Genomic DNA, 25,798 nt, shown 5'->3' with positions numbered 1-25,798 from the left:
ATGTACGTTGAACTTCTATCGCACCGTACTTAGCCTAACCGTGCTAATCGGAGGTGCGGGGGAAGGACAACAACATTGCCATCATCATCATTCTCCTCATCACCACCATCCTCATCATTGTCCTCTACATCAACATTGCAATCATCGTCATTGTTCTCATCATCATCATCCTCTACATCAGCATTGTCATCATCATCCTCATCATTATCCTCATCATCATCACCGTTGTCTTTGATCTTTTCAATCATCATGAATTACGTTGTTATTCTTTGGAGCATATATATCATTACATATTATCATCCTACGCTCATCTTAATTGCTACAATAATAATAATGTTATTAACAGTCATTGGCAGACATTGACTGCTACAGCGAGCTTCGTGCCTTTTTGAAGTTCTCTCAAAGAACTGTGCATTTTGTTACAGAATGGGATTTTGTGTTGTAAACCCACACTTTGGCCTTTGTTTTTAAGAGTGGAAGCTCAACCAAGAAGGAGGAGGAGACGACAGCGAAGACTGGCTTCGACTCGGCAGAGACGGCAGGTCAGCCAAAGCACGCCCACGTGTCCAGCGAGTTTTGCGGGAGGGCTGGTTTTAAGAAATAAATAATATTTGAAAAAACTATTATTATTTTCACAATGTCACAACGGCATTTCATTGTGTCCTGAGTGAAAGCAAATCTGTTCAACCTTTCAAAATCATTGAGCTGTGAACGTACAGTCCGCCCTCTCACTATGGTTGGTTGTTTATTTGAGTTGCTCGAGATTTTGTGCATTCAATCACCGAGACGTTTCCACGTTCGTTCATCTCCCGGTCGCGGCCTGTGTGTGCCCCCCCCCAACCTCCCCCCCGCCCCCACATGTCCCTGACTGATACAGACATGAAGCAGATTTGGACCATCGTTTTGTATCCTCTACATAGATGGATTCACCTAAAATATTTAACTGCGAGGTTCACCCTTGGATTGAAACGAAATTAATATGAATAGGAAAATGTACAATCGTTCACGTATCAGGCCTTGGCCTTTCTTACGCCATGCTATGAAGAAGAACCATTGCCCGAAAAGTCACCTAAATATGTTTTGTCCTTTGACGGCAGTGTTTTTTGTCGAACATGTCGAGGTTTTTGTTATCTGTGCTATTGCACCATTGCCAACAACACAGCATCGCCATGTAATTTGTTAAAATATGAACACAAAAATGCATGCCTTTGGAAAGAACTTTTTCAGTGGAAATTATTTGTAGTATAATACCAAATAACTAGAGCAAGGTAATAAAATAACATTTCTAACATTAATTGTCTATAACTGAACATGCTATATTTGTAACATGTGGATTAGGAGAATGTTTGTAGGATAATTACACCATTCAAACTGTTAAGAAAGATTTAGTGGTCTCGGGGAGGACACGTATCTGGATGCTCTTCGGCAATCATTTGTGGCCAGGTCTGCTTCTGAAAAAGAAGCAAATAGCTCAGTGGGCTTTACCTGATAAGATAAATACACATTTGAGTTTCATTTGTATATATCTTTTTAGTGATTGGTTTACCTTTCTTATACTTCGCACTCCCGTCGTGTTGTTTGTATCGTTTGTCGTTGTGACGTTCTGACCCCGTGCCCCCTTACTGGACCATCTGTGGGAAAAAGAGCTTCACAGCCCATCGGATTCCTCTTGCAGTCATAAATAAATATTCTGATCATTCTGATGATTCTGACTGTGCACCCATCCATCCTTCCCTGCGTGCGAGCAGGCAGCGCCGGCCAGAGCGACACGGGGAGCCGCGACACGGGCCTGGGTGGTGGGGGCAGCACCCCAGACGACACACTGACCTCTGACCCCGACAGAGCTGCCCCCCAGAGCAAAGGACAAATAGAGATTGTGGAAGTGGGTGAAGAGCGGAATGCAGGCTGCAAGCAGGCTCGTGATTCTGCGGGTAAGCCTTTCACGGTGGCGATAACACGGTTGTGATGATAATCATGATGATAGTTGTAGTGTTAAAGATCTACTGCTTCTGAAGTGGCTCCAAGTACGCAGAGCGAAACGTCGGACATCGTGCCGAAAGGCTCGCGGTGCTATATTATTTTTCGTAACAATATTCTTACAATGAATTGAAATCAGTGTGCCAGTGGTGAACCCTCTGCCGTTCGTAGCTTACGGAAAGTCCACGACTTGTCGTGTGCATCACACAGTCAGTGTCATCATATTAATTTAATATCCAGGTGAGATAAACATAACTAGAGTTTCCACCTGTCCTGGTTTTCCCAGGACCTCTGAGTTTTTCCGAGATATTAAAAGTCCCGGTTTTCGTCATTTGCCTAGTAGCACACCGCTCAAGACAATACATTTACATGCGGCTCTCCCCTCTTCCGGTATTGTGAGATATTCCTCTTCTGCTTCTTCCTATAAAATGTCCCGCTTTCTCGTAGCTCGCATTCAGCAGCCCTCGTCATAACGAATGTGCTTTTTTTTGCAAAGCCAATTTTCAAACGTGACACGCGTGAAGGATTGGCGTGCATCCAGTACACACCATAACCCTGGTAGCCATTCCCACTGGGATGCTTGCGTTACTCGAAACGCTCAAAACCCACGTGAACGGCCAAATAGAATCAGAATATGTCTCTATGCTGGAGAGATCCAATGAGCGATAAAGCTCTTTTTGTCACAGATATGCAGTCGGGGCATGTCAGAAAGTTATAACTCTACAAAAACACGATAGGAGTGCAAAGTATAGGAAAAGTAAGCTTGTGACAAAACAATAAAAATAAAACGAAATGCTATTTTTTATTTTACCAGGTAAAGCCCACTGAGCTATTAGCTTATTTTTCAGAAGTGGTCTGGCCACAAATGATAGCTCAATGAAGTGGCTGATCATGTGGAAATGTATATCAGGCAAATAATTAATGTGGAGGGAACAACCGGAGGACCCGGAGAAAAAAAAAACACGCAAACTCCAAATATACGGGCATCAGGGTCGGGATCGATACCCCAATCTCCTGAATACCAGGCGAGGTAGTTAACATCTCGCCACCGCGGCGTGCCGTCATTTTGACTTCAAAGCCCTTTCTTGACGACACTTCTCTCTAAAGTGGAAGGTGGCAACGTTTCACGTATTATTGCCGCTTTTGTTTGATTTCCCCCTGCCAGCCTTTTCCCAAATGCGGGCCCCAACACGGGAGGCGGTGGCAGGAATTCAGGACCCAGTGCAGGCTGCCCGGGCCGAGGAGTACACGTGGAGGGTCCAGCAGCTGCTGGGAATTCCCAACAGACAGGTGAGGGTTGCAGAGGGGAGTGCTGTCATCAAGGCAAGCGTGAGAACCGTCATTCATCGGGCATACAAAGCCTTGGCATCTCAAAGCGCAGAAGCGCTAAACTGTGCGTCGGTGAAACTTCGCGCGACGCGTCCGCTGAAGTGTTTTTTGTTTGTGCGCAGGCGGACGGTGGCGCCGGCGCTGCCTCGCGCTCGCCCTCGCCGTCCCTGCAAGACGGTGCTCACAGCGACGGTGCCTACGCCTCCTCGGTTTGCACGGAGGAGCTGATCCGGCCCCGTGGAGCCGCTCGATCCTCGGCCGTGCCCGTCGGAGACGAGCTCGCCGAGCCACCGCCGGATTTGGGGGCGGCCGCTGACTCGGGCGACGTCCTTCCCCGCGACATCTCACGTCGGAGTAGAGACGGAGAGACGAGCGCGTCACGAGCCGACGCTCGTAGGGGCATGGGCATGACGTTCGTTCAGAAATTCAGGCACGACCTCGCGAACGACCTCGAGGAGGTGATCGTTCGTGAGAGGGAAGGTTTGACGAAGCAGAGCTCCCCCGCTAATGTGAAAGAAAAGGGCTCGTCCCAAGCGGCAGGAAGTAAAACTGCCCGAGGATTTTCACCCGGAGAGAAGGAACTCGCTGGGAAGCCAGATTCGGGCCAAAAGCCGCAGCAACCTCTCCTCGTCGGAGGCTCCTGGTCCTCCCGTTGAATCGAGCAGTGACGGGCGGTGGAGTTTACAGACTGCTGTGAGCAACCTCTCCATGGTGGAGATGCACAGCAAGGAGGGCAGTGAAGATAAGCAGCAATTTTCAAAATCACCAGAAGGGTTGACGGCTGGTAGCCGATGCACGCCTCTGATGGTAAATGTGCCGGTGTCTTCCCCGAATCGAAACAGGAACAAAGACAGCAGTATGTTAGCATCTACAAATCCACACGCCGCGCCCACGATTCCATCCGCCACGCACGATGCGGTGAGTGGCACGAAGCCGACCGGCCACAGCTTCTCCGTGGACCAGCAAGGCCGACACGGCCCTGCTGGCAGGGGCGGCGGTGGCGGCGGCTTGAGTGGCACTCCCACGCCGAACCTTCCCTCCCCGACTGCCAGAACAAAATTGGGCCAGCTCACCGGCACTCGACTTGAGGTCACGGCCTCTTCTTCGCCATCCCAAAAGGAGCCAGATTTCTCGCGCATCCTTTCTGGCGTCGCCGGCTGTGGCAGGGGCCCACCGAGCCGGGCGTCTGCCCTGTGGGAGGATGGCGCTCAGGGAGGCCGGCCCGGATTTGGCGAGCGTCGGACGGCGGCGATGGTTGCCGAGAAAACGTCGGTGCCGGGGGCTTCCTGGGAGAGCTGGGAGGCCCAGATGTCTCGTGGGAGCAACAAGGAGATGGCCGGTAGCCTGCCCCGCATGCTCGCTGGTAAAGGCTGCTCCACATTGGAGAAACTTACACGTGCGATAAGTTCACGCACCTACGCAGTTATTCAATATATATTTCAAACCCCTTGTTTGTATTTGACTGCGATAAGTTTCCACGTGATAAGCCACTTCGTTGAGCTATCATATGTGGCCAGGTCGCTTCTGAAAAAAAGGCTATACAGCTCAGTGGGCTGTACCTGGTAAAATAAAAATAAAAATTGCGTTTATAGTGTATGCATGTGTACGTGGAGCTGTGGCGCATTGGTTACTGCACTGCTCGACGAACACAGCGACCTGAGTTTGATTCCTGACCAGAGTCAATTCAGCCTTCGGTGAGCATTGGGGAAACAAAGATGGGGTGCTGGCCCACCATTCTCTCACACACCTCTCAGGCCTTAATAGGCGTTCGCTCGCAGCACTTGCCCTCACAGACTCTGTACGGCGACATGAGCCTATTTTTTCCCATTTCTCTGCATGCCCAGGTGCTCACCTCACAGCACTTGGCCCAAGTGTCTGCGTGTCTTGACAGGAGTCATTTGTCTTCGCATCCAGGCGTACCCTTGCGCAGCTTCGACGAAGTGACGGTGGAGAGCGACCTGGAGTCTGTCCGCACGGAGCACGTGCGCTCCCTCTTCAGCCACGGCCTGCACAGGGACGGTGCGTTCGGTTGCCACCTCCGGAAATAGATATTACTCGAAATGCCAAGAAAGAGGGCATGGCTTCAGGTTAAAAGCGTTGTTTTGAATGATTCATTATTAGGCTGCGGACACAAGCCGGGACTTGTTATGTCCCACGAAGACTTGCAGATTTCTGAGGATGGCCACCTCAAAAAGGCGACGTTCTGATAAAACCAAGGCAGGTGGCAACCCTGATGGTGGCGAGATGTTAACTACCTCGCCGGGTATACAGGACGTCTTGGGTTTGATCTCGACCCTGACGTCTCGTGGTCTTGTGGATTTCCTCCAGCACCTCCGGTTTTCCCCTCCACATTTAGAATCAACATGCGTTTAGAGTATTTCGCTGCTATACATTTCCACGCGATAAGCCACTTTGTTGAGCTATCATTGTGGCCAGGTCGCTTCTGAAAAGGAGCTAGATTGCTCATTGGGCCTTACCTGGTGAAATAAAACATTATTTAGTCTTAGTTTGATGGTGAGGTGTACTGCCCCCGCTGACCTCTTTACAATGCGCCGCCCGGCAGACACGACAACAACAACCAAACAACAACAGCAACAACCAAAGTACGGGGTTTTAACTTCGCGCGCACACTGGGCTCGGTTTGAAGAAGGCGGGCTGGATCTGCGCCCTAAAACTCCGCAATGTTCCAGGTGACGAGCGCGGGGAGGTCTCGACGAACGACGAGCTGTCCTCGGACGACAGCGGGGGGCCCTCCCTGCTGGACGGCAGCTTCCTGGAGAGGCGCGGGGGGCCGCCGGGGACGGGGCGGAGGGAAACGCCGGGCCCGAGACGTCGTCCGAGCGGAGCGGTCCCTTGGAGCGGCCTCGCCGAGAGGTAACGAGGCAACCGGAGGCGCACCGGGCCCCCCCCCCCCCCCCCCCCCAGTCTTGTCAAGGAGCGTAAACCATCATCACCATCATTCTTTGGTTCTTTCGGTAAAGTCACGTATAAAGATAAAATGATCAATTAAATTAAATACTAGCATACGACGTTTCGATTGCAACACAAGCATTCATCATCAAGTATAAATTAAATAGAAACACAAATCTAGTATACTTAGAAATGTAATGTAATACAACAGAGAGTCGGATAACATAACAGTCAACACCCTGCCTGGTTGATTACGTTCTTCTTTTTTCATCATCAACATTGCACCACCGCTAGAGCCTAGTGAGTTCGTTGAACAAGGTAACATTTATTCTTAGAATGCCTCTGTCCCGGTGACGACACCTCCAGCGCCAGCGTTCTTCATTGCAAGGCCTGCAGGGCCACTGGCGGCCCCCGGGGTGGCTTTTAGTGCGACCCCCTGGACGTGCGGCCCCGAAAATACACAAATGTGAAAATACCCCCCATCATCGTGGTACCCTCAAACCCCAATGGTTTCAAATGGGTGGCGGCCCTCACACTGATGATGTGGTGAGATGTTAATTACTTCGCCTGGTATACAGGAGGTCGTGGGTTGGATCCCAACCCTGACGCCTGCTGTATATTTGGAGTTTGCGTGTCTCTCTCCCGTGGTCGTGTGGATTATTCTCAGGGTCGTCCGGTTTTTCCCTCCAGATTTAGAATCGACATGCGTTTAGAGAGTATTTGGCTGCTATAAATGTCCACGTCATGATAAGCCACTTCGTTGACCTATCATTTGTGTTTTCATACTTTGATACCGGCCAAAAAAAGAGCCCCATAACATAGCTGTTGCATCGAATACCATTTCTGTTGGCGGCGAATTCTTGTCGCCGGTTATTTATATTCCGACTCAGCTGGCTCCCACGGTAACCACCGCGTCGCGCTAAACACTTCAAACTCATCGATCCCTTTGCACGCACGTCGAGGGCTGGAGACGGAGAGAGGAAGGGGGGTGGGGGGAAGAGTCCTTAACGGACTGCCACTTGTCCAGTCCTCGTCAAACCTCCCGATTCACCCACGGCTGGGCCTCCGAAGAAGTCGGCACAACGTACGGACGATCATTTGGGCGGCTTCGCAAGCTCATCGGATTCCTCCAGCGCAGACGCATATTCTTTGATCCAGATTCTGACGGTCGTGTCGGCTGTCGGCCTTTGGTGGGGGAGTTGGTGGTGGTGGTGGTGGTCGTGGTGATGTCCGCAGTCACCGGGCCGTGGTGAGGTTCAAGTGCGCGGTGTTCGTCCGGGATGCGGGTTATTGCCACCGGTCAGATAATCGCAGATGGTTCGGTGTTTTTTTTGTCGTTCTCGTCCTCTGTTGTATCGTGGGGCCTTTGTTGTTGTTGCCAGTATCAACGTAAGAAAATAAGAATAGGTTTGATACTTTCTGGCAATAAAACAGGAGTTGTGTTAAAATGTTCAAACTTCAAATAGATACATTTGGCAAGGAATCAATGACTGCATTAACATTCTTTCCAGTAGCAAAGTATGAAAAATAAGAACAGGCAATACAACAGGAGTTTTGTTCAGATGTTCAAACAATCAAGTACTGCATTAACGTACACGTACTATATTAACAGAGCAATGTTTGTTTGCATGCTCACCAACAAGTACCGTGTGCGGTTAAGGCAGTACTTGAGTCCTTGCAAAATGTTTCTATTTGGTGTTTGAACATCTTAACACCTCCAGTGTTATTGCCAGAAACTGGTAAAAACCTATTCGTATTTTTCATGCCTTCTGTGTTTTGATCAGAGATCACTTAAAAACTTGAGCACCACGGAACTGTTAGAACCAATGTATGCAATGACACATGTCGGGAAAAGGATGTGTTTTTTGGTTTGTCGTTTGTTGTTGTGTGTAAAACACCGAGTGGAGCGCCGGGCGGCTAAAATGCAGCAAGTTTAACACGTAGTAGTAGTAGGTTTTCGCGACCAAATATTATCCAAACTAGATTCGAAGCTTTCGTGACTGCAAGAATTACTCTTTGGTTCTTTCGGTAAAGTCGCGTAGAAAATCAAATCAAATAATAATCGAATACGACGTTTCGATTGCAACACAAGCAACCATCATCAGGTAAGAATGAATGATTAAAACAAACATCGTCAACTTAGAAACACAATGCAACACAACACAGAGAGCCGGACAACACAACAGGCAACACACCCCACGTGGCTGACCACCCTCCTCCAAAGAATGACAAAAAGAAAAGACAGCACCACTGTGTCAAACTTCCTATTTCTCTCTCTAAAATGTTTTGTCTGTTTCACACTTAACTTCTAATTTAGCAATCATTTGGAAGAATGTAATCAACCAGGCTATGCGTTAATTGTGTGTTAACCGACTCTCTGTGTGGCATTGTGTTGCAATCGAAACGTCGTATTCTATTGTTATTTGATTTTATTTTCTACGGGACTTTACCGAAAGAACCAAAGAGTAAATATTATCCATGAAAAAGTTTTTTTGGGGGTTGGATCGCGTGAATATAAATGTGTCGTTAAACCCCGACACCACCCGACACAGCCAATTAGTAAGGTTTGTCACGTAAACAGAACATGCCAATTCGTTACCAGTTCAGCAACACCGGTGTGTGGGAGAGTAAACCACACAGCATTTACGATTCGAGTACGACGTTTCGCCGGTAATTACAACCAGCTTCATCAGGCGGTCAGCCGGAGTTGCAAGTTGGCACAGCAGGGGGCGCCGCTGGTGCATCTTGCCAGTCATCTCAGTCGTTCGGCCAACCCATGTGGCACCTTGGTCTGTCCCGTGACCTCCAGTGAGCAGCCAGCCTTCGACACGTGGCCTCACGGTGCACCTGTCCTGGCACAGGCGCCGTGATGAAGTCACTGCCACTTGGTTGCGAAAGGGGGTTGTTGTTGTTGTTGTGTTACTGTTGTTGTAAAACACCAACATGCGTCAAAGTTTCCCAGCGAAGGACAATGGGGTGAAATGTCGTTCGTTAGGCTCTGGTGTTGATGCTGTAGCTCTGTTGGTTGAGCACTGTGTGCGTTGGCGAGTCTCTATTGCAAATGCAATGGAAAATTAACGCAAATAACGCATAAACAAGCCGGTGGGGCATATCTAACATCTAGCTACGTTGCCGATTTGTGTTACCATTGGAAACACATTCCTGTGGAGGGAGCTGGTAGGAACGTTGGGTTGCTCGGTCAATGGCCAGGGCCCACGGCGGCGTGGTGTATTCCGCAAATATGCCCGACTGTGAGGGCGGGCACAAACCCCCACCCAGCCCCACCCTTCCCACCCAGCCCCTCCCCACCCAGCCCCTCCCTCCCCACCCAGCCCCTCCCTGCACGACGGACGGACACAATAATCCCCTGTGGGCTGGTGGAACCAGTGGGTTCCTACCAGTATAATAGTATTGTTGCAGTGCTTACAAGCGAGGAGGAACTTGCCTGCAGCGATTTGCGCGGAACTGCAACGAATGAGAGGTGGTTCGTGGACCTCTTTTGTAAAGACGAATGATTTACTGCTAAATTGTTGCAAGGTTCTCGTTAATTATTTTCAACTTATTATCGAAAAAAACACATTTTGACTTAGGCCACAATTTGTTCCTTGGATTGCGGTGACTGCAGTCGTATGGGGAGATATGTCTTGCACGCTCCTTAATGAACACACGTGAACAGTGTGTGTGCCACGTGTGGCATCGCCCAAAGCACAGGTGGCATGCACTAAACTCAGGTAGAACAGAGTACAGCCTGGGGCAAGGGGGGCATTGTAAAGTTGGTAGATATATTTTGCCTTGTGTCATATTTCTCAAATGGCTTCAAGTTTAACGTTTGCCCCAGATTTACAGAGAAACAACTTTACTACTGCCATCGTTATGCGCGGTGCCGCACATGCCACTGCACTGTGAACCTGGCGACATGAATTCGACTCCCAGCCCACGGCTGACATTAGCGTCGAGTAAAATGCGAACCTGTCTTGGGTGCCCCCCCCCCCCCCCAACTTCACCAACCCATATTAACAAGTGTGGTGAAGTATGGTCAAACAAACCCCACGGGGAGTTCGTCATCCAGCAGTGCATTGACAAATGGCTGTCGACTTTTTTTAACGATTACATTGATGTATACCCAGGATACCACTGGCGGTTTTGAGGCTTCGGTGCATGTACTCGGCAATCATGATGAATTTCGATTTAAAGCTTTCGTGACTACAGGGATTCATCTTCTTGGTTCTTTCAGTAAAGTCACGTAGAAGGGAAGTAATAAAATAATAAAAATAAAACATAATAAAATAATTCTCACGACGTTTCGGCCACAACGCAAGCAGCCGTCCTCAGGTGAAGAACGGACCTGTTTCTTCACCTGAGGACAGCTTCTACGTGACTTTACCGAAAGTACCAAGAATATGAATCATGATGAATATAAGCACCGCGTACTGTCGTTACAAACGGAGCTTCTGTGTGTGTCCAGCAGGTCAGGTCTGGTCGGCCGGCAAGAAGCAGCAGAAGCAGCAGTGCCGACGCGTGCAGACCCAGCTCGGACGACTCCAGCAAACAGAAGCGCACAGACGCGCGCCCCACCGCGCCTCCCGCATGCGCTACCAGCGGCTGCCCCCGGCACCGTCGCCGCCAGGGTAATGGAGGCGCACGCTCCGGTGGCACGGACGCAAACACCCTCCTCTCGGGTGCACGTTGTGTGTTCCCAGTAAACGTGGAACCGCTGGGCCAATGTGAACCAGCGGTTCCAGGTGCACGCCAACGTTGGCCCAACGTTGGCGTGTTCGCTGGTTTTTCCGCATGGTGTGCACACGTTATCCCGACATGCATATTCTCCAGCATGGAGATGTGGTTGTTGGTGTCCATGGTGATTTGAACATGATGATGCTAATGATGCTCTTGATTGGTAGCAAAAATCTAACGACGGTCACCGTCGTGACGACAAAGATGACAACGACGACGACGATGATGTTACAGCGGTGGTGTTTGGTGATGTTCACTGAGCAGGACAGGTCCCCTGGCCAGGAGCGAGACGTGGAGCAGCTGGGGAGGAGCCGGAGGGAGACGGCGCTGGAGAGCGTGCTCGCGGAGCGGCTGCTGGCCTCCACGCAGAGCAAGGAGCGCGCGCTGCGCTTGGAGGCAGAGCTCGATTCCAAAGGCAAAGAGCTGAGGGCCCAGAGAGAGGAGCAAACAAGGCTGGAGGTGGAGATTAGAGCGAAGGGAGAGAACCTCAGGGCACAGAGGGAAGATCACGCCCGGCTCGAGGTGGAGCTGGCGAGGGCCAAAGAGGAGCAGAGCAGGTTGAGAGCAGAGCTCGGCGCGCTGAGAGACGAGAACAAGGTGTTGGGCGTGGAGCTACAAGACAGGGGAGCGGTGCTCCAGGAGAAGGAGGCGGAGCTGCAGGACAAGAGGACGGAGCTGCAGGCGAAGGCGGAGGAGCTCGGGCGCTCGCAGCTGCAGCAGGGGAGGGAGACCGCCGCGGCGCGGAGGTGGGCGGAAGCGGAGGTGAAGAGGGTGTCGGAGGAGTCGAGGGACAAGGACGCTGTCCTGGCTCGCCTGCAGGCTGAGCTGACCATGATGCGCGTCCAGCAGGAGAGGGAGCTGGAGGAGAAGGAGAGGGAGCTGGGCAGGGCGCGAGCGGCGCACGCGAGGGAGATGGAGCGGCTGAGGGAGGACGAGGTGAGGCGCCTCGCTGGCACCGTGGAGAGCCTCGCCCTGGAGAAGGTGAGGGCGCGTTATTCTGCGGGAGATTGACGTCTCTATCCTCTTTGGTTCTGTCGGTGAAGTCACGTAGAGAGACAAAATAAGTCATCGATCGCGACGTTTCGATAGCCACACAAGGTGGAAACAATACAGCAGGCGGACCGTTTCTGTTCGGTCAGGTGGAGGTGTAACGCAAACGTTTCGTCGGGGATTATTTTCGCTGCGTAATTTCACATCGTAACAAGTAAAAACCCACAACATTTACAATGCGAGTACTGTACTCGAATGAATTGGCACGTTTTGTTTACGTGACAAGCCTTACTAATTGGCCGTGTCGGGTGGTGGTGGGTTTAACGACACGTTTTTACGCGATCTAACGAACAAAAGCTCTGCTACGGATAATATTGGTCGCAAAATCCTACGTGTTGAACGGGGTGACATTTGGTGTGGGTGGTTATTTTTTGTCGTGCAAATGAACACAGTCGACAAGTAAAAATGTGAGCAAGCCATGAAAAAAATGCATCGTCTGCATCGAGGTTATTAAAGTTGTCTTTTATTTTTTCCCGTTTCAGGAGGGAGCTCTGAAGAAGCACAGAGATGAACTCGTGAGGCTGAAAACCGAGGAGCTGGAGCAGGTGGTTATTTCTCACACAGACGCATTCATGATCCGTCAGTAATTGGCACTCTTGGCTTCCTTTCATGTGGAATCAGCTTGCGTCCAATCGTACAACAGCTCAGCGCGGCGATTCTATTTCAGATGGCTGAATCGCATCCAGGCGTGTGGGATATCCTGCGTATGAGGCTCTTAATAGCTCTCGTCTCCACCAGCAAATACATTACAATTCAGCTTCGAAAGCCCTGCTCTGTGATTTACAGCCGCATGGCTACTTTGCAGGACCACATTGGTGCCTTACCTGTGCCCATCCAGTGGCTCTAACTCTGAGCCTTTTATTTGCCGTGGTTTGTTTTGAGTTTTCTGCACATGGAGTTATTCATCTATACAGTCATATTTTTATCATTACAGGGATGATGTCAGATTTTCAGGCAGACACTTTCGGATTTTATTTCGCTTTTTTGGATTTAAATTCATTGCATCACCTCTCAAGCGTTTATGCACTAAATTGAATGAAATTTTTTACCCTTTCCAAAGTAAATCACTGCATTTGCCAAAGGCCCCACCGCCCAGACTCAACCAACCTATCGCAGATCCAAAGAGTGGCAGCAGAAGCATCCAAGGCTCGTCCCTGTTAGCTGCCTCGTTCCCTAATGGGCCGTTGTCCTGACCGTTGCGTCTTTTGAGCAAAGCTTGCGAGGTTGCCCGAGTGGCGGTCGCACGATGATCGTCACCTCTGCCCCAATGCCCCCCCCATCCCTCCCTCCCCGCCCCCGTCAGCTGTCAGAGCGGCTGGAGGAGGAGAGGAGCCGAGCGCTGGCGGATCTCGCCGATCGCCACACGGCAGAGCTCGCGCACTACGCGCAAACCGTGAAGGTGGGCACACGGACGTGGCCCCCGCGCGTAGCCGCCGCGTGCCGCGAGCCGCCGCGGTTGCAATGCACCTGTGAGGTGTCGAGCAACAGCCGTGCCGTGGTGCACGTGACAGGCGCTGCAGAATCTGACCAATGCAGCTCGTTACACTCAAAGTGCTTGCCACAAATGAACCACACCTCCGATAAGCACGATTGGCTACGTATGGTGCAAAAGAAGTTCTACATACGCACATACAACCACATTGCCCGGCTGAGCTCGTTCAGGAGCATAAACCATCACGCGAAATGCAGTCATCCTCGCAGCAGAGGCTTTTGGCTGGCCATCGAACAACGACGATTGCTGCATTGCGCGCTTTCAGATGCGCTTCTGCGGCCGTCTGGAACGCTCTTACGATATTAAGAAGTCACTGGAACAATGCATTTTTAAATATAGATTGAAAACTCATTTCTTGAGGACTGCCCGTTGTGTTCAGTTTCTTGTCCTTCCCCCGCACCTCCGATAAGCACGGTTGGTGACGTACGGCGCGAAAGAAGTTCATACGTACGGTGCCTCGACAAATGGGGTTGCAAATTAAGCATCCATACTCCCAGCATCCGTTTCGGGTTAGCACCACTCCCCAATGACTGTGAATCAAACTTGGAGTCACTGGGTTCAACGGTGCCGTGCGCTGAACCATCGCTGCCCCAGATGTGTCAGCAGAGTTTATTTTTCTCTGATGGTGTTTGCGAGTAATCTGAGCCCACGCGTTGACTTTTTCTTTGGTTTCAGGCGAGGGAGGAGGAGGTGTGCCAGCTGCGGGCTGCCCTCAGGGAGCAGGAGGCTGCTGCCCTCAAACTGAGTGCCCGGCTCAGAGAGGAAGCCACTGAGATGGTGAGGCCTTGAGTAATGAACGCATTTTCACAAATTTGGCAACCTCACCATCAAAATGTCAGCATCATCCTACTGATATCTATATGGTGTACAGGGTGTCGTTTCGAAGGTACTATCTACAGTTTATTTTGAAAATGTGGCTTAATTTGTGGAATAAGTCCGTGGTTTGACACGTACATGAAAATGAATTCACCATCCCAGGATGGATTACACTTGTTAAGGGATTGTGGGTAGAGTTCACTAACTTTTGAGCTAAAACATTAACATCTCTTTTGCAAGTGAGACCCAAGGTTAGTTTTACAGTTGCGTTGTTGGTGTAAAAACGTTGTTAGAATAGAGAATTATGGGACGAGGGTATTGTGGGACGAGATAATTGTGGGGTTATCAATCTGTGGGACTAGGGGATTGTGGGACTAGGGTATTGTGGGACTAGACAATTGTGGGACTAGATAATTGTGGGACTAGATAATTGTGGGACTAGAGAATTGTGGGGTTAGCAAACTGTGGGACAAGGGGATTGTGGGACAAGAGAATTGTGGGGTTAGCAATCTGTGGGACTAGGGGATTGTGGGACTAGATAATTGTGGGACTAGGGGATTGTGGGACTAGAGAATTGTGGGCCTAGAGAATGGTGGGACTAGGGTATTGTGGGACTCGAGAATTACTGGTCTAGAGAATCGTGGGCAGAGAGGCTCCCGCTCGTGAGTGGACGGCCAGGTCAACGTGCACCCACGGGCACCACCATGCCGTGCAGGCGCAGCGAGCGGTTGGCACGGAGCGTGCCGCTTGGGAGATGGAGCGGCAACGGGAGCGGGTGGCGCGGCAGGAGGAGGGGGCGATGGCCGTCCGAGCCCTCGCACTGGACCTGGAGTCTGAGCGACAGGCGACGCGTGGATTGCGGGAGGTGACTTCGCAGCTGACGCAGGTTGGGCATCCGTTAGCTTTCTTCCCTTCGGGCGCTGAGATGTGTACAGCTGCAACTCAATACACCACGCCGCCGTTGACCCTGCAGGCCATTGACCGAGCAACCCAACGTTCCTACCAGCTCCCTCCGCAGGAATGTGTTTTTGCTTTTTTAAATCCTTTATATTAAGTTCACTTGCTTGCTTGCTTGCGCGCTTACGACCGTGCAAATTTTTCGGTCGTTTTTTAACCCACTTGCCGTGATCCAATCGAGCTGACATTTTGCACACAGACTCGTTGTGCGTGACAATTAATTTTCGTGAAAAAATGTTTCCAAATTTTTACACCTTTTAGGAAAAAAGAAAATTATATTTAATTACCAATTGCTTAATGGTGGCAGGCAATCATCTGACCCATAGGTGGCAGCCATCTCAAGCCAGATGACGAGAGGATTCTAGCCGCCACGCATATAAAGGATTTATAGTGAAAAACTTTGTTTTTACGGGTTAATTTTTTTTACATTATTGGCTGGTCACAATTTGGTGGTTTTTAAATACAGATTCTATTGTATTTATAAATAATGTAATGAAAGTCTGATTAAAAACTCATGATCTCGAATCCACAAGTGCTGGCTACAGGGGCAGCCCGTCGATATAGGCGAGCTAGGCGGTCGCCTAGGGCGCCAAGTTAAGTGGGGCGCCAAATGAGAGGAAAACAAATAAAAAAAATAGAAATAAAATAACGAAGATGTTATTATTATTTCAATTCCCGTGCGCGTACAGAGGGAATATGAACTTGATTTCATTTCTCAACATTTCTGAGAATGTATTAATGTCAAATGTTTTATTTACTGCAGAAATAAACACCGTAAGTCGGTCTAAAATATTGTCTAGCTGGCGCGTACAAATCCATTCAGAAAATGTTGCGTCTCTATTTTATCTGATCTCACAAACATTGGTTAGACAGACAGATGGGCGTAAAAAACGACTAAGCATGCCTCTGCTTAAAGAAATCCGCTTTAAAAAAAACGGTAAACGGAAAATAGGGCCAACATGTTTCCCAAATGTGACGTCACCGCTCACTTGCCGTGCAAAATATATCCATTATTGCGCCCCTCCCCGCCTCAAATACAAAAGTAATTTTTTTATGCGTTTGCATTGTGTGCAGTCTGGAAGCTACCCACATTCCAAATTTCAAGTTTGTTGCATGTTGGGAAGTATGCTAAATATTTCGAACAGACACACACATTTACAAATTTCCCTTTTATTCTATAGATTACAAATGTAACGATGCTACATATTTTCATCACGTGTCACTTAGATACTGCCCATCCTTGCCAGTCACGGGCCTGGCCCGGCCTGGCTAACAAACAGTGAGCCCGTGAAGTGCACGAACATCTTCCCGAGATGCTCCTCCACCGGAGCGTTGCACTTTTGAATGTAGATCGTAAAACGAATTTCTTTCCGAACTGCTTTTTGTGTTCAGTTTGTTGCCCTTCCCCCACACCTCCGATTAGCACGGTTGGCTACGTACGGTGCAAAAAGAGGTTCAACACACGTACAAGGCGCCGCCCTTGGTAAGACCCGTCACACGTACCGTGGCGTGGGCGCTCACGGTGGTGTGTTCCGACAGGAGGTGGAGGAGCTGCGGACCCAGGCGCGGCAGTTGCAGGCCGAGCGGCTGGCGGCTGTGTGCGCCGTGGAGCAGTCGTTCCGGCACGAGCAGCAAGAGGCCCTGCAGGCCCTGCGCGCCCACCTGCAAGCCGTGAGATGTCCCGCACGCACGCGCGTCTCCGTCGCCCGGTGGCATGCGTCAAACAGTGGACGCAATGTGTACACTTCACTGCATGTACAGCCTCCTCCCCGCGCCGTGTGGGTTGTTTGACCATACTTCACCACGCTGGTCAGTGCGGGTTGGTAAAGTAGGGGTGGGGGGGGCGAAACTGATGTTAGCCGTGGCCAAGAATGGAACTCAGGTCACAGGGTTCACTGTGCATTGCGTTAAAGCCACAGGGCTCAACACCACACTTTACCGCTCTACTCCACACTCGACTTCAGCTTCCTACACTGTCTCTTGAATTTTTTTTTTTTATTTAACCAAGAAAGCCTCACCGAGCCTCAAGCCTAATATCAGTGACGAGTGGCGTCTGAATGGGTCGTGGGCCTTCCCTAGGTAATCTTAACGTCAAGTGAGCACTGGTGATGTCGTGCGTGAACATCTGCAGTTGGGAGAAACACATTCCTGCGGAGGGAGACGGTAGGAACGTTGGGTTGCTCGCTCAATAGCCAGGGTCAACGGCGGCGTGGTGTATTCCGCAAATATGCCAGACTGTGAGGGTGGGCACAAACCGGCGTGAGTAGGTTAAACATTGAGTTTTATAAGGGCACCACGGGGTGACCAGCCCCTCCCCACCCAGCCCCACCTCTCCCCCCCCCCACCCAGCCCCACCCTCCCCACCCAGCCCATCCCCACTCTCCCCTCCCAGCCCCTCCCCACCCAGCCCCTCTCCATCCTCCCCTTCCCCACCCAGCCCCTCCCTCCCCACCCAGCCCCTCCCTGCACGACGGACGGACGGACACAATAATCCCCTGTGGGCTGGTGTAACCAGGAGGTTCCTACCAGTATAAGGTGGGCCGGTGGTGGTGAGGCCACGACAGCCCCTCAGTAGGTGCTCACTATCAACACTTGCGCCAACAGTCTATGAAAGGCAAACATTGTGGATTGTTTTTGTCATTGTTGTTGTCGTCGTCGTCGTTGTGAACTCGCGCACAGGAGAAGGAGCGAGAAGTCGAAAAGCTCACCGCCAAGGGGGCGGCGTTGGAGCAGGAGCTGCTCGCCGCGCAGGCAGCGAGGAAGAGGCTGCAGAAGGAAGTCCAGGCCGAGAAGCATCGCCTCCTGAGAGACCTCCAGGAGACGATCACGAAGCAGCAGTGGGCGCAAGACGAGCTGCAGGCTGCGGAGCAGAGCAAGCGGCAGGCGGAGAGGGAATGGGACGGCGAGAAGCTCCAGCTGGAGAAGAGGATCCACGCGAGAGACTCGGAGCTGCACAGAGCGGAGAAGGAGCTGCGCGCGCTGAACGCGGAGGCGTCGGCGAAGGAGAAGGCGGGGGACGAGGAGCGGCAGAGGCTCGTGGCGGAGCTGCAGGAAGCGCAGGCGAAAAACCAGAGGCTGGAGAAGAGGCTCAACGACAAGGTGCTTGGCGCGCAGAAAATGGAGGAGGAACTCAACGAGAGAGACAGAGAGTGTCAGAAGACGATGGCGGACCTGCAGGCATGCGGCCTGGAGATGCAGAGGATGCAGAAGGATCTGCGCGAGCGAGACACGGAGAGGCAGAGGCTCGAGATGGAGCTTCACCAAAAGGAGATCGCCTTGCTGAGGCAAGAGAAAGAGCTTCGCCAGAGGGAGATTGAAAAACAGACGTTGGAGGAAAGCCTGCACTCGGGTCACCACGAGGTACAGAGGATGAGACAGGAGCTCCAAAACGGAGAGAGTGAGAGGCTGCGTTTGCAGATGGAGCTTCGCGAGGGAGAGACGGAGAGCCAGAGGCTGGGAGCAGAGCTGCGTGCACTGAGCTCCGAGCTTGCGGAGAGGCAGAGCGAGATGAGCGAGCAGGCTGAGCGGCAGGATCAAAGTCTGGCGACCGAGCTCGCTTCTGAGATCGAGAAGATTCAAGAGCTGATAGAGAGCACAGGCAGCAAGAGCATTCCCAGGAGCCCTGCCAGAGCCACGCACAGGTATACAACTGCTGGGATTGGTAAGGCTAGAACAGATTAAGATAGCGGAAAAGTGAAAATAACCCGTATACACCATTGGTTCCTCATTTGGCAGTAAAAAATATGATAATTGGTTTTTAACCCTTTTATCTGACAACAAAACTGATACCTATTTTACAAGGAGTCATGTTTGCATAGACCACATTACCTGCAGTCATAATGCAAACAAAAAACATAACTCTGATAATGTGCACTGTCCTTGAAGTTGATTGGTCCACACCCGAGACAGCTTTCCTCAGAGCCTAGTCTCACATGGGTTGGACCAGATGACGCCAAAAGGCGCCTTTTGGCATCATCTGGTCCAACCCATGTGAGACTAGGCTCTAAGCTCTAAGGAAAGCTGTCTCGGGTGTGGACCAATCAACTTCAAGGACAGTGCATACATTATCAGAGTTATGTTTTTTTTGCATTATGACTGCAGGTATTGTGGTCTATGCAAACATGACTCCTCGTTAAAAAGGTGTCAGTTTTGTTGCCAGATAAAAGGGTAAAAAACCAATTATGACCCGCATACGTTGATGTGGAAATACCCACATTTTCTTTTTTACTTTTATCATCGACACCCGGGCAATGCTTAGTCTGCACTCCTTCAACGGAGGAGGAATAGCAAAACTACACACACTCTCTTCTGAAACTCTTTTATCATTGGTCAGCAGACCTCGACATTGGCATTTAGATTGTGAACATGCATATTGCCATGCTCAAGAATGCACTATCCGCCGAGCGTGTGTGCTTGTCCAGTGACGATTATCTGAATCGGTCCTGGGCCCCCCACTCCCTAGGTCGACTCAGCCTTAAATATGGTGTGTTAAACATCGCCACTGGGGGGGTACAAAGGCGGCCGGGGGCGTGGCGCTGCCCACCCACCCCCATCGTGGGCCGTGCCGGCCTGCACATGTGCCGCTAATCGCGAACAGCACTTGCCCCGAGCGGTCCCCTTCAGCTTGAATTACGTCGGGGCCTTTGCCATGTGTGTTTGCTGGGGGCCAGCGGGGCGCGGCTGCCCGCGAGCCGGGCGCTGCAGGGCCTGCGCGAGGTGGGGGACGACCTGCGGCACCACGTGCTGCACCTGCAGCAGCAGCTGAGCGACCGCACGCGGCAGGCGCAGCAGCTGCAAGTCGCCAAGGTGAGACGGCCTCACGGGAGCCGCCGTGCCGCAACACTCTTCCGCGCCTCCACCATCGCCGGGCACGCTCGTGAGAGCTCGTGCACGCACGTGCATGTTGAACTTCTTTCGCACCGTACGTAGCTACCCGTACCGCACTAACCGTTCATGCATGAACGGGGTGGGAGGGGAGCACACGGTTGGGGGGGGGGGGGTGCCGTTTGCATTTGTGGTGCGGTATTAACTTTTTACATTTCCCTTGAGAAAGAGAGGATTAAACTAATGTTCATATAATGAAGTCATGCACACATAGAATACGCTGTTATATTAATATTGGTGACAGGGAAGAGTGATGTTTAATATGGGTGGACTCCAGCATTGTACCTTCTTCGGCATTTTCAATCAGATTATTATTTATTACCGGTAATTCATCTTTCTTTGTTCATTTCAAGTGAAGAATGGTAAATAGATCTCTCTGCACGAAACAATGATATCATGGGGTGAAGTGTGGTTCCTGCCACTTTTTCCAAGATTGGCCAGCGTGGAAAGATACCGTCTGGGGGTGCCCTTCACACCCACCACCTCTCGTGGGGGCCCTTCTGCCAGCAGTGGCGTGAGCAAAGCAGATCGCAGGGCTGCACCTCTACCTATTAATGTGAAGCCAAGGTCAGGTTGAATTCTCAGAATTCGGTGAATGTAATTTATTTCAAGGCCGAATCCAATCCTGAAAGCGATTCCTTAAAGTCTGCTAAACTCCAGGTTATTTAAGCTGAAACCGCATTATGAACACCGCACTGTAAAAAAAAAAAAATTTATTTACAAGGACCCCGCAGTGTGCAGTGCTGGACGATTCTTCTTCCGTGGGTATTTCAGTGGTTGCAGCATGTATTGAACACACGGTTTGTTCTATGGCATCAAGCAGAGTAAACAAAGTCTCACGCTGGCTTTAGGGTGGTGAGATGGAGGCAGGGGGGGGGGTTTGGATTCAGTGTGTTTGTGTTGGATCTTGAGATGCCCTTCAAGTAAATGTGAACCCCGCGGCCCCATCCCTCCATCAGGAGAAGGAGCTGAATGAGTTGAGGGAGCGACTGGAGCGGGAAAAAGCAGCCGCCGTGGAGGAGGTCAAGGAGAGGTTGATTCAGGTGCCGTCCTCAAGAAATCACCGGGCTGGGTGTCTCAGCGGCAGAAGTTTTGCGAGGCCAAATCCTGCTAGGGGGTTGATTCAACCCAACAGCGATTGTCCTTTGGATAGATTAGCCCTGCCATAGGAATGTGGAATTTGCACCACTGGTTCAGGGCTGTGAACTGTAAACAGGAGATGAGCACTGCCTCAATGCTCATTTGAGCAAGAAATAAAACCTTTATGACGAATTATGGCTTCATATTACGGGAAAACCTTGCCCAGCGAGACTTATCCAACACGTGTTTCAGCTGAACAGACCTTCAATAAAGAGTGAGGGGGGTGGTCATTTTGGACCCAGGAACACAACCCAATTTTTCCCATAAGGTCCATTATTTGTCTAAACCGGTTTTGCCCAATACTGCATTTTTAAATTCAATGTACCTTAAAACATATCTATACGACCATATCATATAAGGGATTTTGAACTGAAAACATATTGTTTCACGTATTGTGCTGTGTTTTCGTGTTATTTTCTCAACGCAGCATTGTTCATAACTGCTGCTATTGTTCATTAGGATCACAACGAAGAGCTGCACATTCTCAAGATTTCCAGCATCCAGGGCTCACATCAACAGCGCGAGCTGAGCTGGCGAGGCGCTCCACCAAAGTACGCGGCTCGGCAGAACAGCGGCAGCGCCGGGCACCCATGCAGCCAACGACGTGACGGCTTCGACTTCGACCTTGAGGCTTTTTCCAGGGAGGGCCTCGAGCGCGATGGTGAAAACGGCCACACGGCGGGCCAGGGCGGCTCACGTGAGCTCCAGAACGAGGTGCGCCAGCTGCGAGAGCAGATGCGCGAGAAAGACGGCGAGCTGCGCGCTGTCCAGCGCGGGATGCGTCAGTGGAAAGAAAGCACGGCTGGCAAGCTGGCGCGCAAGTTCCAGGAGGAGCTGCACGTGGAGTTGCTGCGGTACACGCCCGAGCACAGCAGTGGCGCGCGACGTTTCGGGCTGAATGACGCTCGGTGTAATTTCAAAGGTTCTTACTCTTAGTTCTTTCGGTAAAGTCACGTAGGTAATAAATTAAAATAAAACAATAAAAATCACGACGTTTCGGAGGCAACACAAGTCTCCGTCATCAGGTGGGACCGTCACAGCCAGATTAGCTGCTTGATGCAGCTAATCTGGCTGTGACGGTCCCACCTGATGCAGCTAATCTGGCTGTGACAGTCCCACCTGATGACGGAGACTTGTGTTGCCTCCGAAACGTCGTGATTTTTATTGTTTTATTTTAATTTTAATTTCATTTTTTACCTACGTGACTTTACCGAAAGAACTAAGAGTATGAATCCTTGCAGTCACGAAAGCTTCAAATCTAGAATTCAAGGGTTCTGTATTGCCTGTTGTGCGGCATTCGTGTCCGACGTTTGCGCTCCACATGCTGGTAGGTTTTTGTGTTTCTGAGCTTTTTCGGTTTTCAGCACGTAAAGAGAAACGTCGTACCAGACGACACGTGGTACGGACCCTGAAAATGCATCAGAGGGCAGTATAGTGCAAAAGCGAAAATCTTCGCTGAGTCAGATTTAATAATAGCATTGACACTACTTTCTGTATTTGTGAGTGGAGGCTTTTGTTTTTGCATGTCCTCAATTTCTTCATTGTCATGTTGTTATTGACGCCATGTTTTGTGTACGCAGGCGAAGCAATCATCAGGAACATTACACAATGGACAGCTCCCGGACAGCAAACATTGTACAGTATTGCGCAACTCATTCAGCACATAAACAACTTTACCTCACATTGCCATTTGTGGTTTGTCTGCTTGGCCATCTCGGGCCTGTGCCTAGCGATTTTTTTGTATCAGTATATACACGACATTTTTTTTTCATATATTGAATCCAAAGCATTGGTAGTCTCTCGTCGCTAAGGCTCTGCATTGTGGCAGGAATGCAGCGCATTGCCGCGACGACACCGCTCCTCCTCTGTGCCGACTCGAGTTGCCCTTGCCGACCCGGGCGACGCCATGGGGTTGGCGGCGCCCGACATGGGCAGCGGCGACGTAGGGGGCAGCGACGCGGGCATGGGGCACAGCGCTGGAACCCTGCGCCTCCTCCACCACCTCCACGGCAAAATCCGTCAACTCAAGGTGACCGCACCGACTGGCGGCGGGGGGCCTTACGGCGGAGCCCTCAATGATAGAGCTTCCGCGCACTTCGGGGAACCAGGATCCAGAAGGTTTTCCGCGCGAACCTCGAGCCTTGAGGAGCTCACAAAGGTAAGAGGGCTTTCTCGTGACGACGTGGCAACTGCTGTCAGGCAGGTGCCACTCAAGCCCAAACACATGGGCAGTCATGAGCCTCTAAAGCAATCAACACCGCGCAGTTTCTCATATCCCCTCGACACTAGTCACTGCCGTTATTATGCAGTGTTTAGAACATATTCAAAGCCGGTAACTGGTGTTACAATCAATGTAGAATTCTAGCCTGTGAGTGAACCAGTCAACCTCCGGGCTGTAAGCTTTGGTTGCTGCAAATATGAAAAAATATATTCTTAGTTTACTAGTTTTAAGTATAGACGCGACTAATGTCCAAAATGTAAGCCTTGTAATCCCTAATGGTGCATAATGTTAATTGACATCAGCCACACACTTGGTCACAATCCCTGTGTATGATACCTAATTTAGCGCAAGAGAATCCCATACGCAAATATAGCAGTGATGCATTATTGGTGTGGCTTTTGACGAGGTAATAAACAATGACTGGTCTAATGCCATTTTAATATTGGCGAATATGTGAGATATATAGGCATTAGTTATGTAAAGAGTACCAGCCATATGTAGATTGCTTTACAAAGGGAGGAATGAATGGGCAACTTACTTAATAATGAAACTCGCTGTTAGGGTAGCCTTGATGTAGTCTTATCACAGCCACAGCGTACACGGAAGCTCATGCCTTGCGCTACTATGAGTTTCTGAATTAAAAGTTAATTGACGGGCTAACATAATTCAATACATTAATAGTAACCCGAGGACTATTATGAAAACAAACATGCTTCAATAAATCAAGATTTTAATTATGATAATTAGAGAAATATTGGAATTCTTCCAGCCATCAATAGGTGCCTCTAGTGAGCAACCACAGCCAACCAATTACTGATTTTTTTTTTTTGTGTGAGTGCATTGCTCATCCCTGTACTAACTTTTGATTTCCAAGTTATTAGCTCTCGGGAGCTGCCCTCTAGTGAGACTCTCTTCCGCCGGCAGTAGCGTAGGCAAAGCAATTGCAGGGCTGCACCTTCACCATCTATAATATTAACTGGTGGTGTTGTGCGTGCGTGTGTGCGTGCGCGCGTGGTGTTATTTCCATGGCACGTCCTGCAGCCGCTCTACGGCAGCCCTCCGGCACGGCGCACAGCAGAGGCTGCGGACACTTCTGCGGGCGCACAGAGGGTGCCCGTGCGTGCCCGACACGGGCCCTACACGCTCTCCTGACGACACGAGCTCCCCTGTGAAACATGCTGGCAGCAACAGCAACAGCAGCAGCTAAAATCAGAAGTGTTGCTGTAATCGGGAGTAGGGCTGTCAATGTTTGCTCCCCCGCCTCGCAAGCCGCATTGAAAAGGGAGGTCTTTATGCATTTCAGGTGAAAGAAAAAACCACAAACATAGCACGGCTCACATTGCTCACAGCCAGACTTTAATTGCTTGTTTCTTAAACAAAAAAACCTCTTATACCGCACGCCCCCACCTACCCCGTCTTTGATTAGGGCAGCAAGATTATGTATGTTTTTTTCTATTTTCCCAAGCGGAGGTAGGGTCTGCGGGCTGCAGGGCAGTTTATGGCTATGAACAACTTGTCAGAAAGAATGAATTGGCAGTCTATCGAGAATAGAAGGCTTGTTTTTTTTGGATTGAGGGAACCGGGTTAAAAATATATTTTGTTCCATGAATCAAAAAAACCGGGTCCTCTGTCCAGCAGAGGGTGCTTTGCTGCTGATTTGCGAGTTTGTGTGCCTTTTGTGTTGTCGGCGTTCGTGTGTGCATTAGCAAAGTGACTGACCGTCCTTTCCCTCTGAAATTTGGCAAAAAAACAATATATAACACCGACTGTTAGCATTGAACATTCCACGTTTAAATAATAAGCAATTGCGCTTGAAGCTGTAAAGGAAACTGATAACGCCGGAATGGGCCCAAAACCCAAGGCGCGGTTTGCCAAAGTTGGAGGGAAATCCATGTCGGAAACAGGAACCCTGTTTGTCTGGAAAAGGGCCGATGAGTCACCAGTAAGGCCTAATCACCAGTGGTCTCTGCTAAGCATTCACTTGTATTGCCTTTGGTCTTGCAGTGTGCTCTCCATTTAAATGTGTTTTTTTTAATACATGGTTTGTGTTGGCATTTTATAAACAATGTGTGAAGTTGCTTGTGTGCAACGTACAGTGTACCTCTTTTGAATCTCGTTGGTATTATCTGATGTGCCATTAAGTGTGGTGTGTTAATTATTGGAAGCTAATGGAGTTTTTTTAAAATTCAAATTTACTATAATGTGTTGATGCAGTTTAACCATTTTATATCTTAATAATTAGATTGCTGTGGTTATTTAAACAAAAAATAAAGGGAGGTGTTTCTTAA

At 50.2% G+C, this 25,798-nt stretch overlaps 2 protein-coding genes across 7 annotated transcripts in view; both read left to right on the top strand.

Moving 5' to 3' along the window:
• LOC133348439 (uncharacterized) overlaps window positions 1-3,962 on the top strand; it is a 12,979-nt gene extending 9,017 nt beyond the window's left edge. For all 6 annotated transcript variants that reach the window (XM_061561245.1, XM_061561241.1, XM_061561242.1 and 3 more), the window contains 4 exons: window positions 473-542; window positions 1,749-1,931; window positions 3,143-3,267; window positions 3,429-3,962. In XM_061561245.1, coding sequence (XP_061417229.1) covers window positions 473-542; window positions 1,749-1,931; window positions 3,143-3,267; window positions 3,429-3,962 — 912 coding nt within the window. The remainder of the gene's footprint in view (window positions 1-472; window positions 543-1,748; window positions 1,932-3,142; window positions 3,268-3,428) is intronic.
• Window positions 3,887-25,798, top strand: LOC133348438 (trichohyalin-like). Its single transcript, XM_061561240.1, has 17 exons — window positions 3,887-4,669; window positions 5,221-5,325; window positions 5,997-6,180; window positions 10,682-10,844; window positions 11,215-11,931; window positions 12,483-12,545; window positions 13,304-13,399; window positions 14,168-14,269; window positions 15,024-15,194; window positions 16,805-16,936; window positions 17,945-18,906; window positions 19,936-20,071; window positions 21,109-21,192; window positions 21,749-22,143; window positions 22,870-22,924; window positions 23,118-23,447; window positions 24,552-25,798. Exons 1-17 carry the CDS (start codon window positions 4,015-4,017, stop codon window positions 24,660-24,662), a joined length of 4,461 nt encoding a protein of 1,486 aa, XP_061417224.1. The 5' UTR covers window positions 3,887-4,014; the 3' UTR covers window positions 24,663-25,798.

Source organism: Lethenteron reissneri, chromosome 27 (genome assembly GCF_015708825.2).
Source record: "Lethenteron reissneri isolate LAM-NWPU_2019-01 chromosome 27, ASM1570882v1, whole genome shotgun sequence".
Classification (NCBI taxonomy): domain Eukaryota; kingdom Metazoa; phylum Chordata; class Hyperoartia; order Petromyzontiformes; family Petromyzontidae; genus Lethenteron; species Lethenteron reissneri.
Note: the sequence above shows the minus strand (reverse complement) of the source record. Positions and strands in the feature narration are given on the sequence as shown.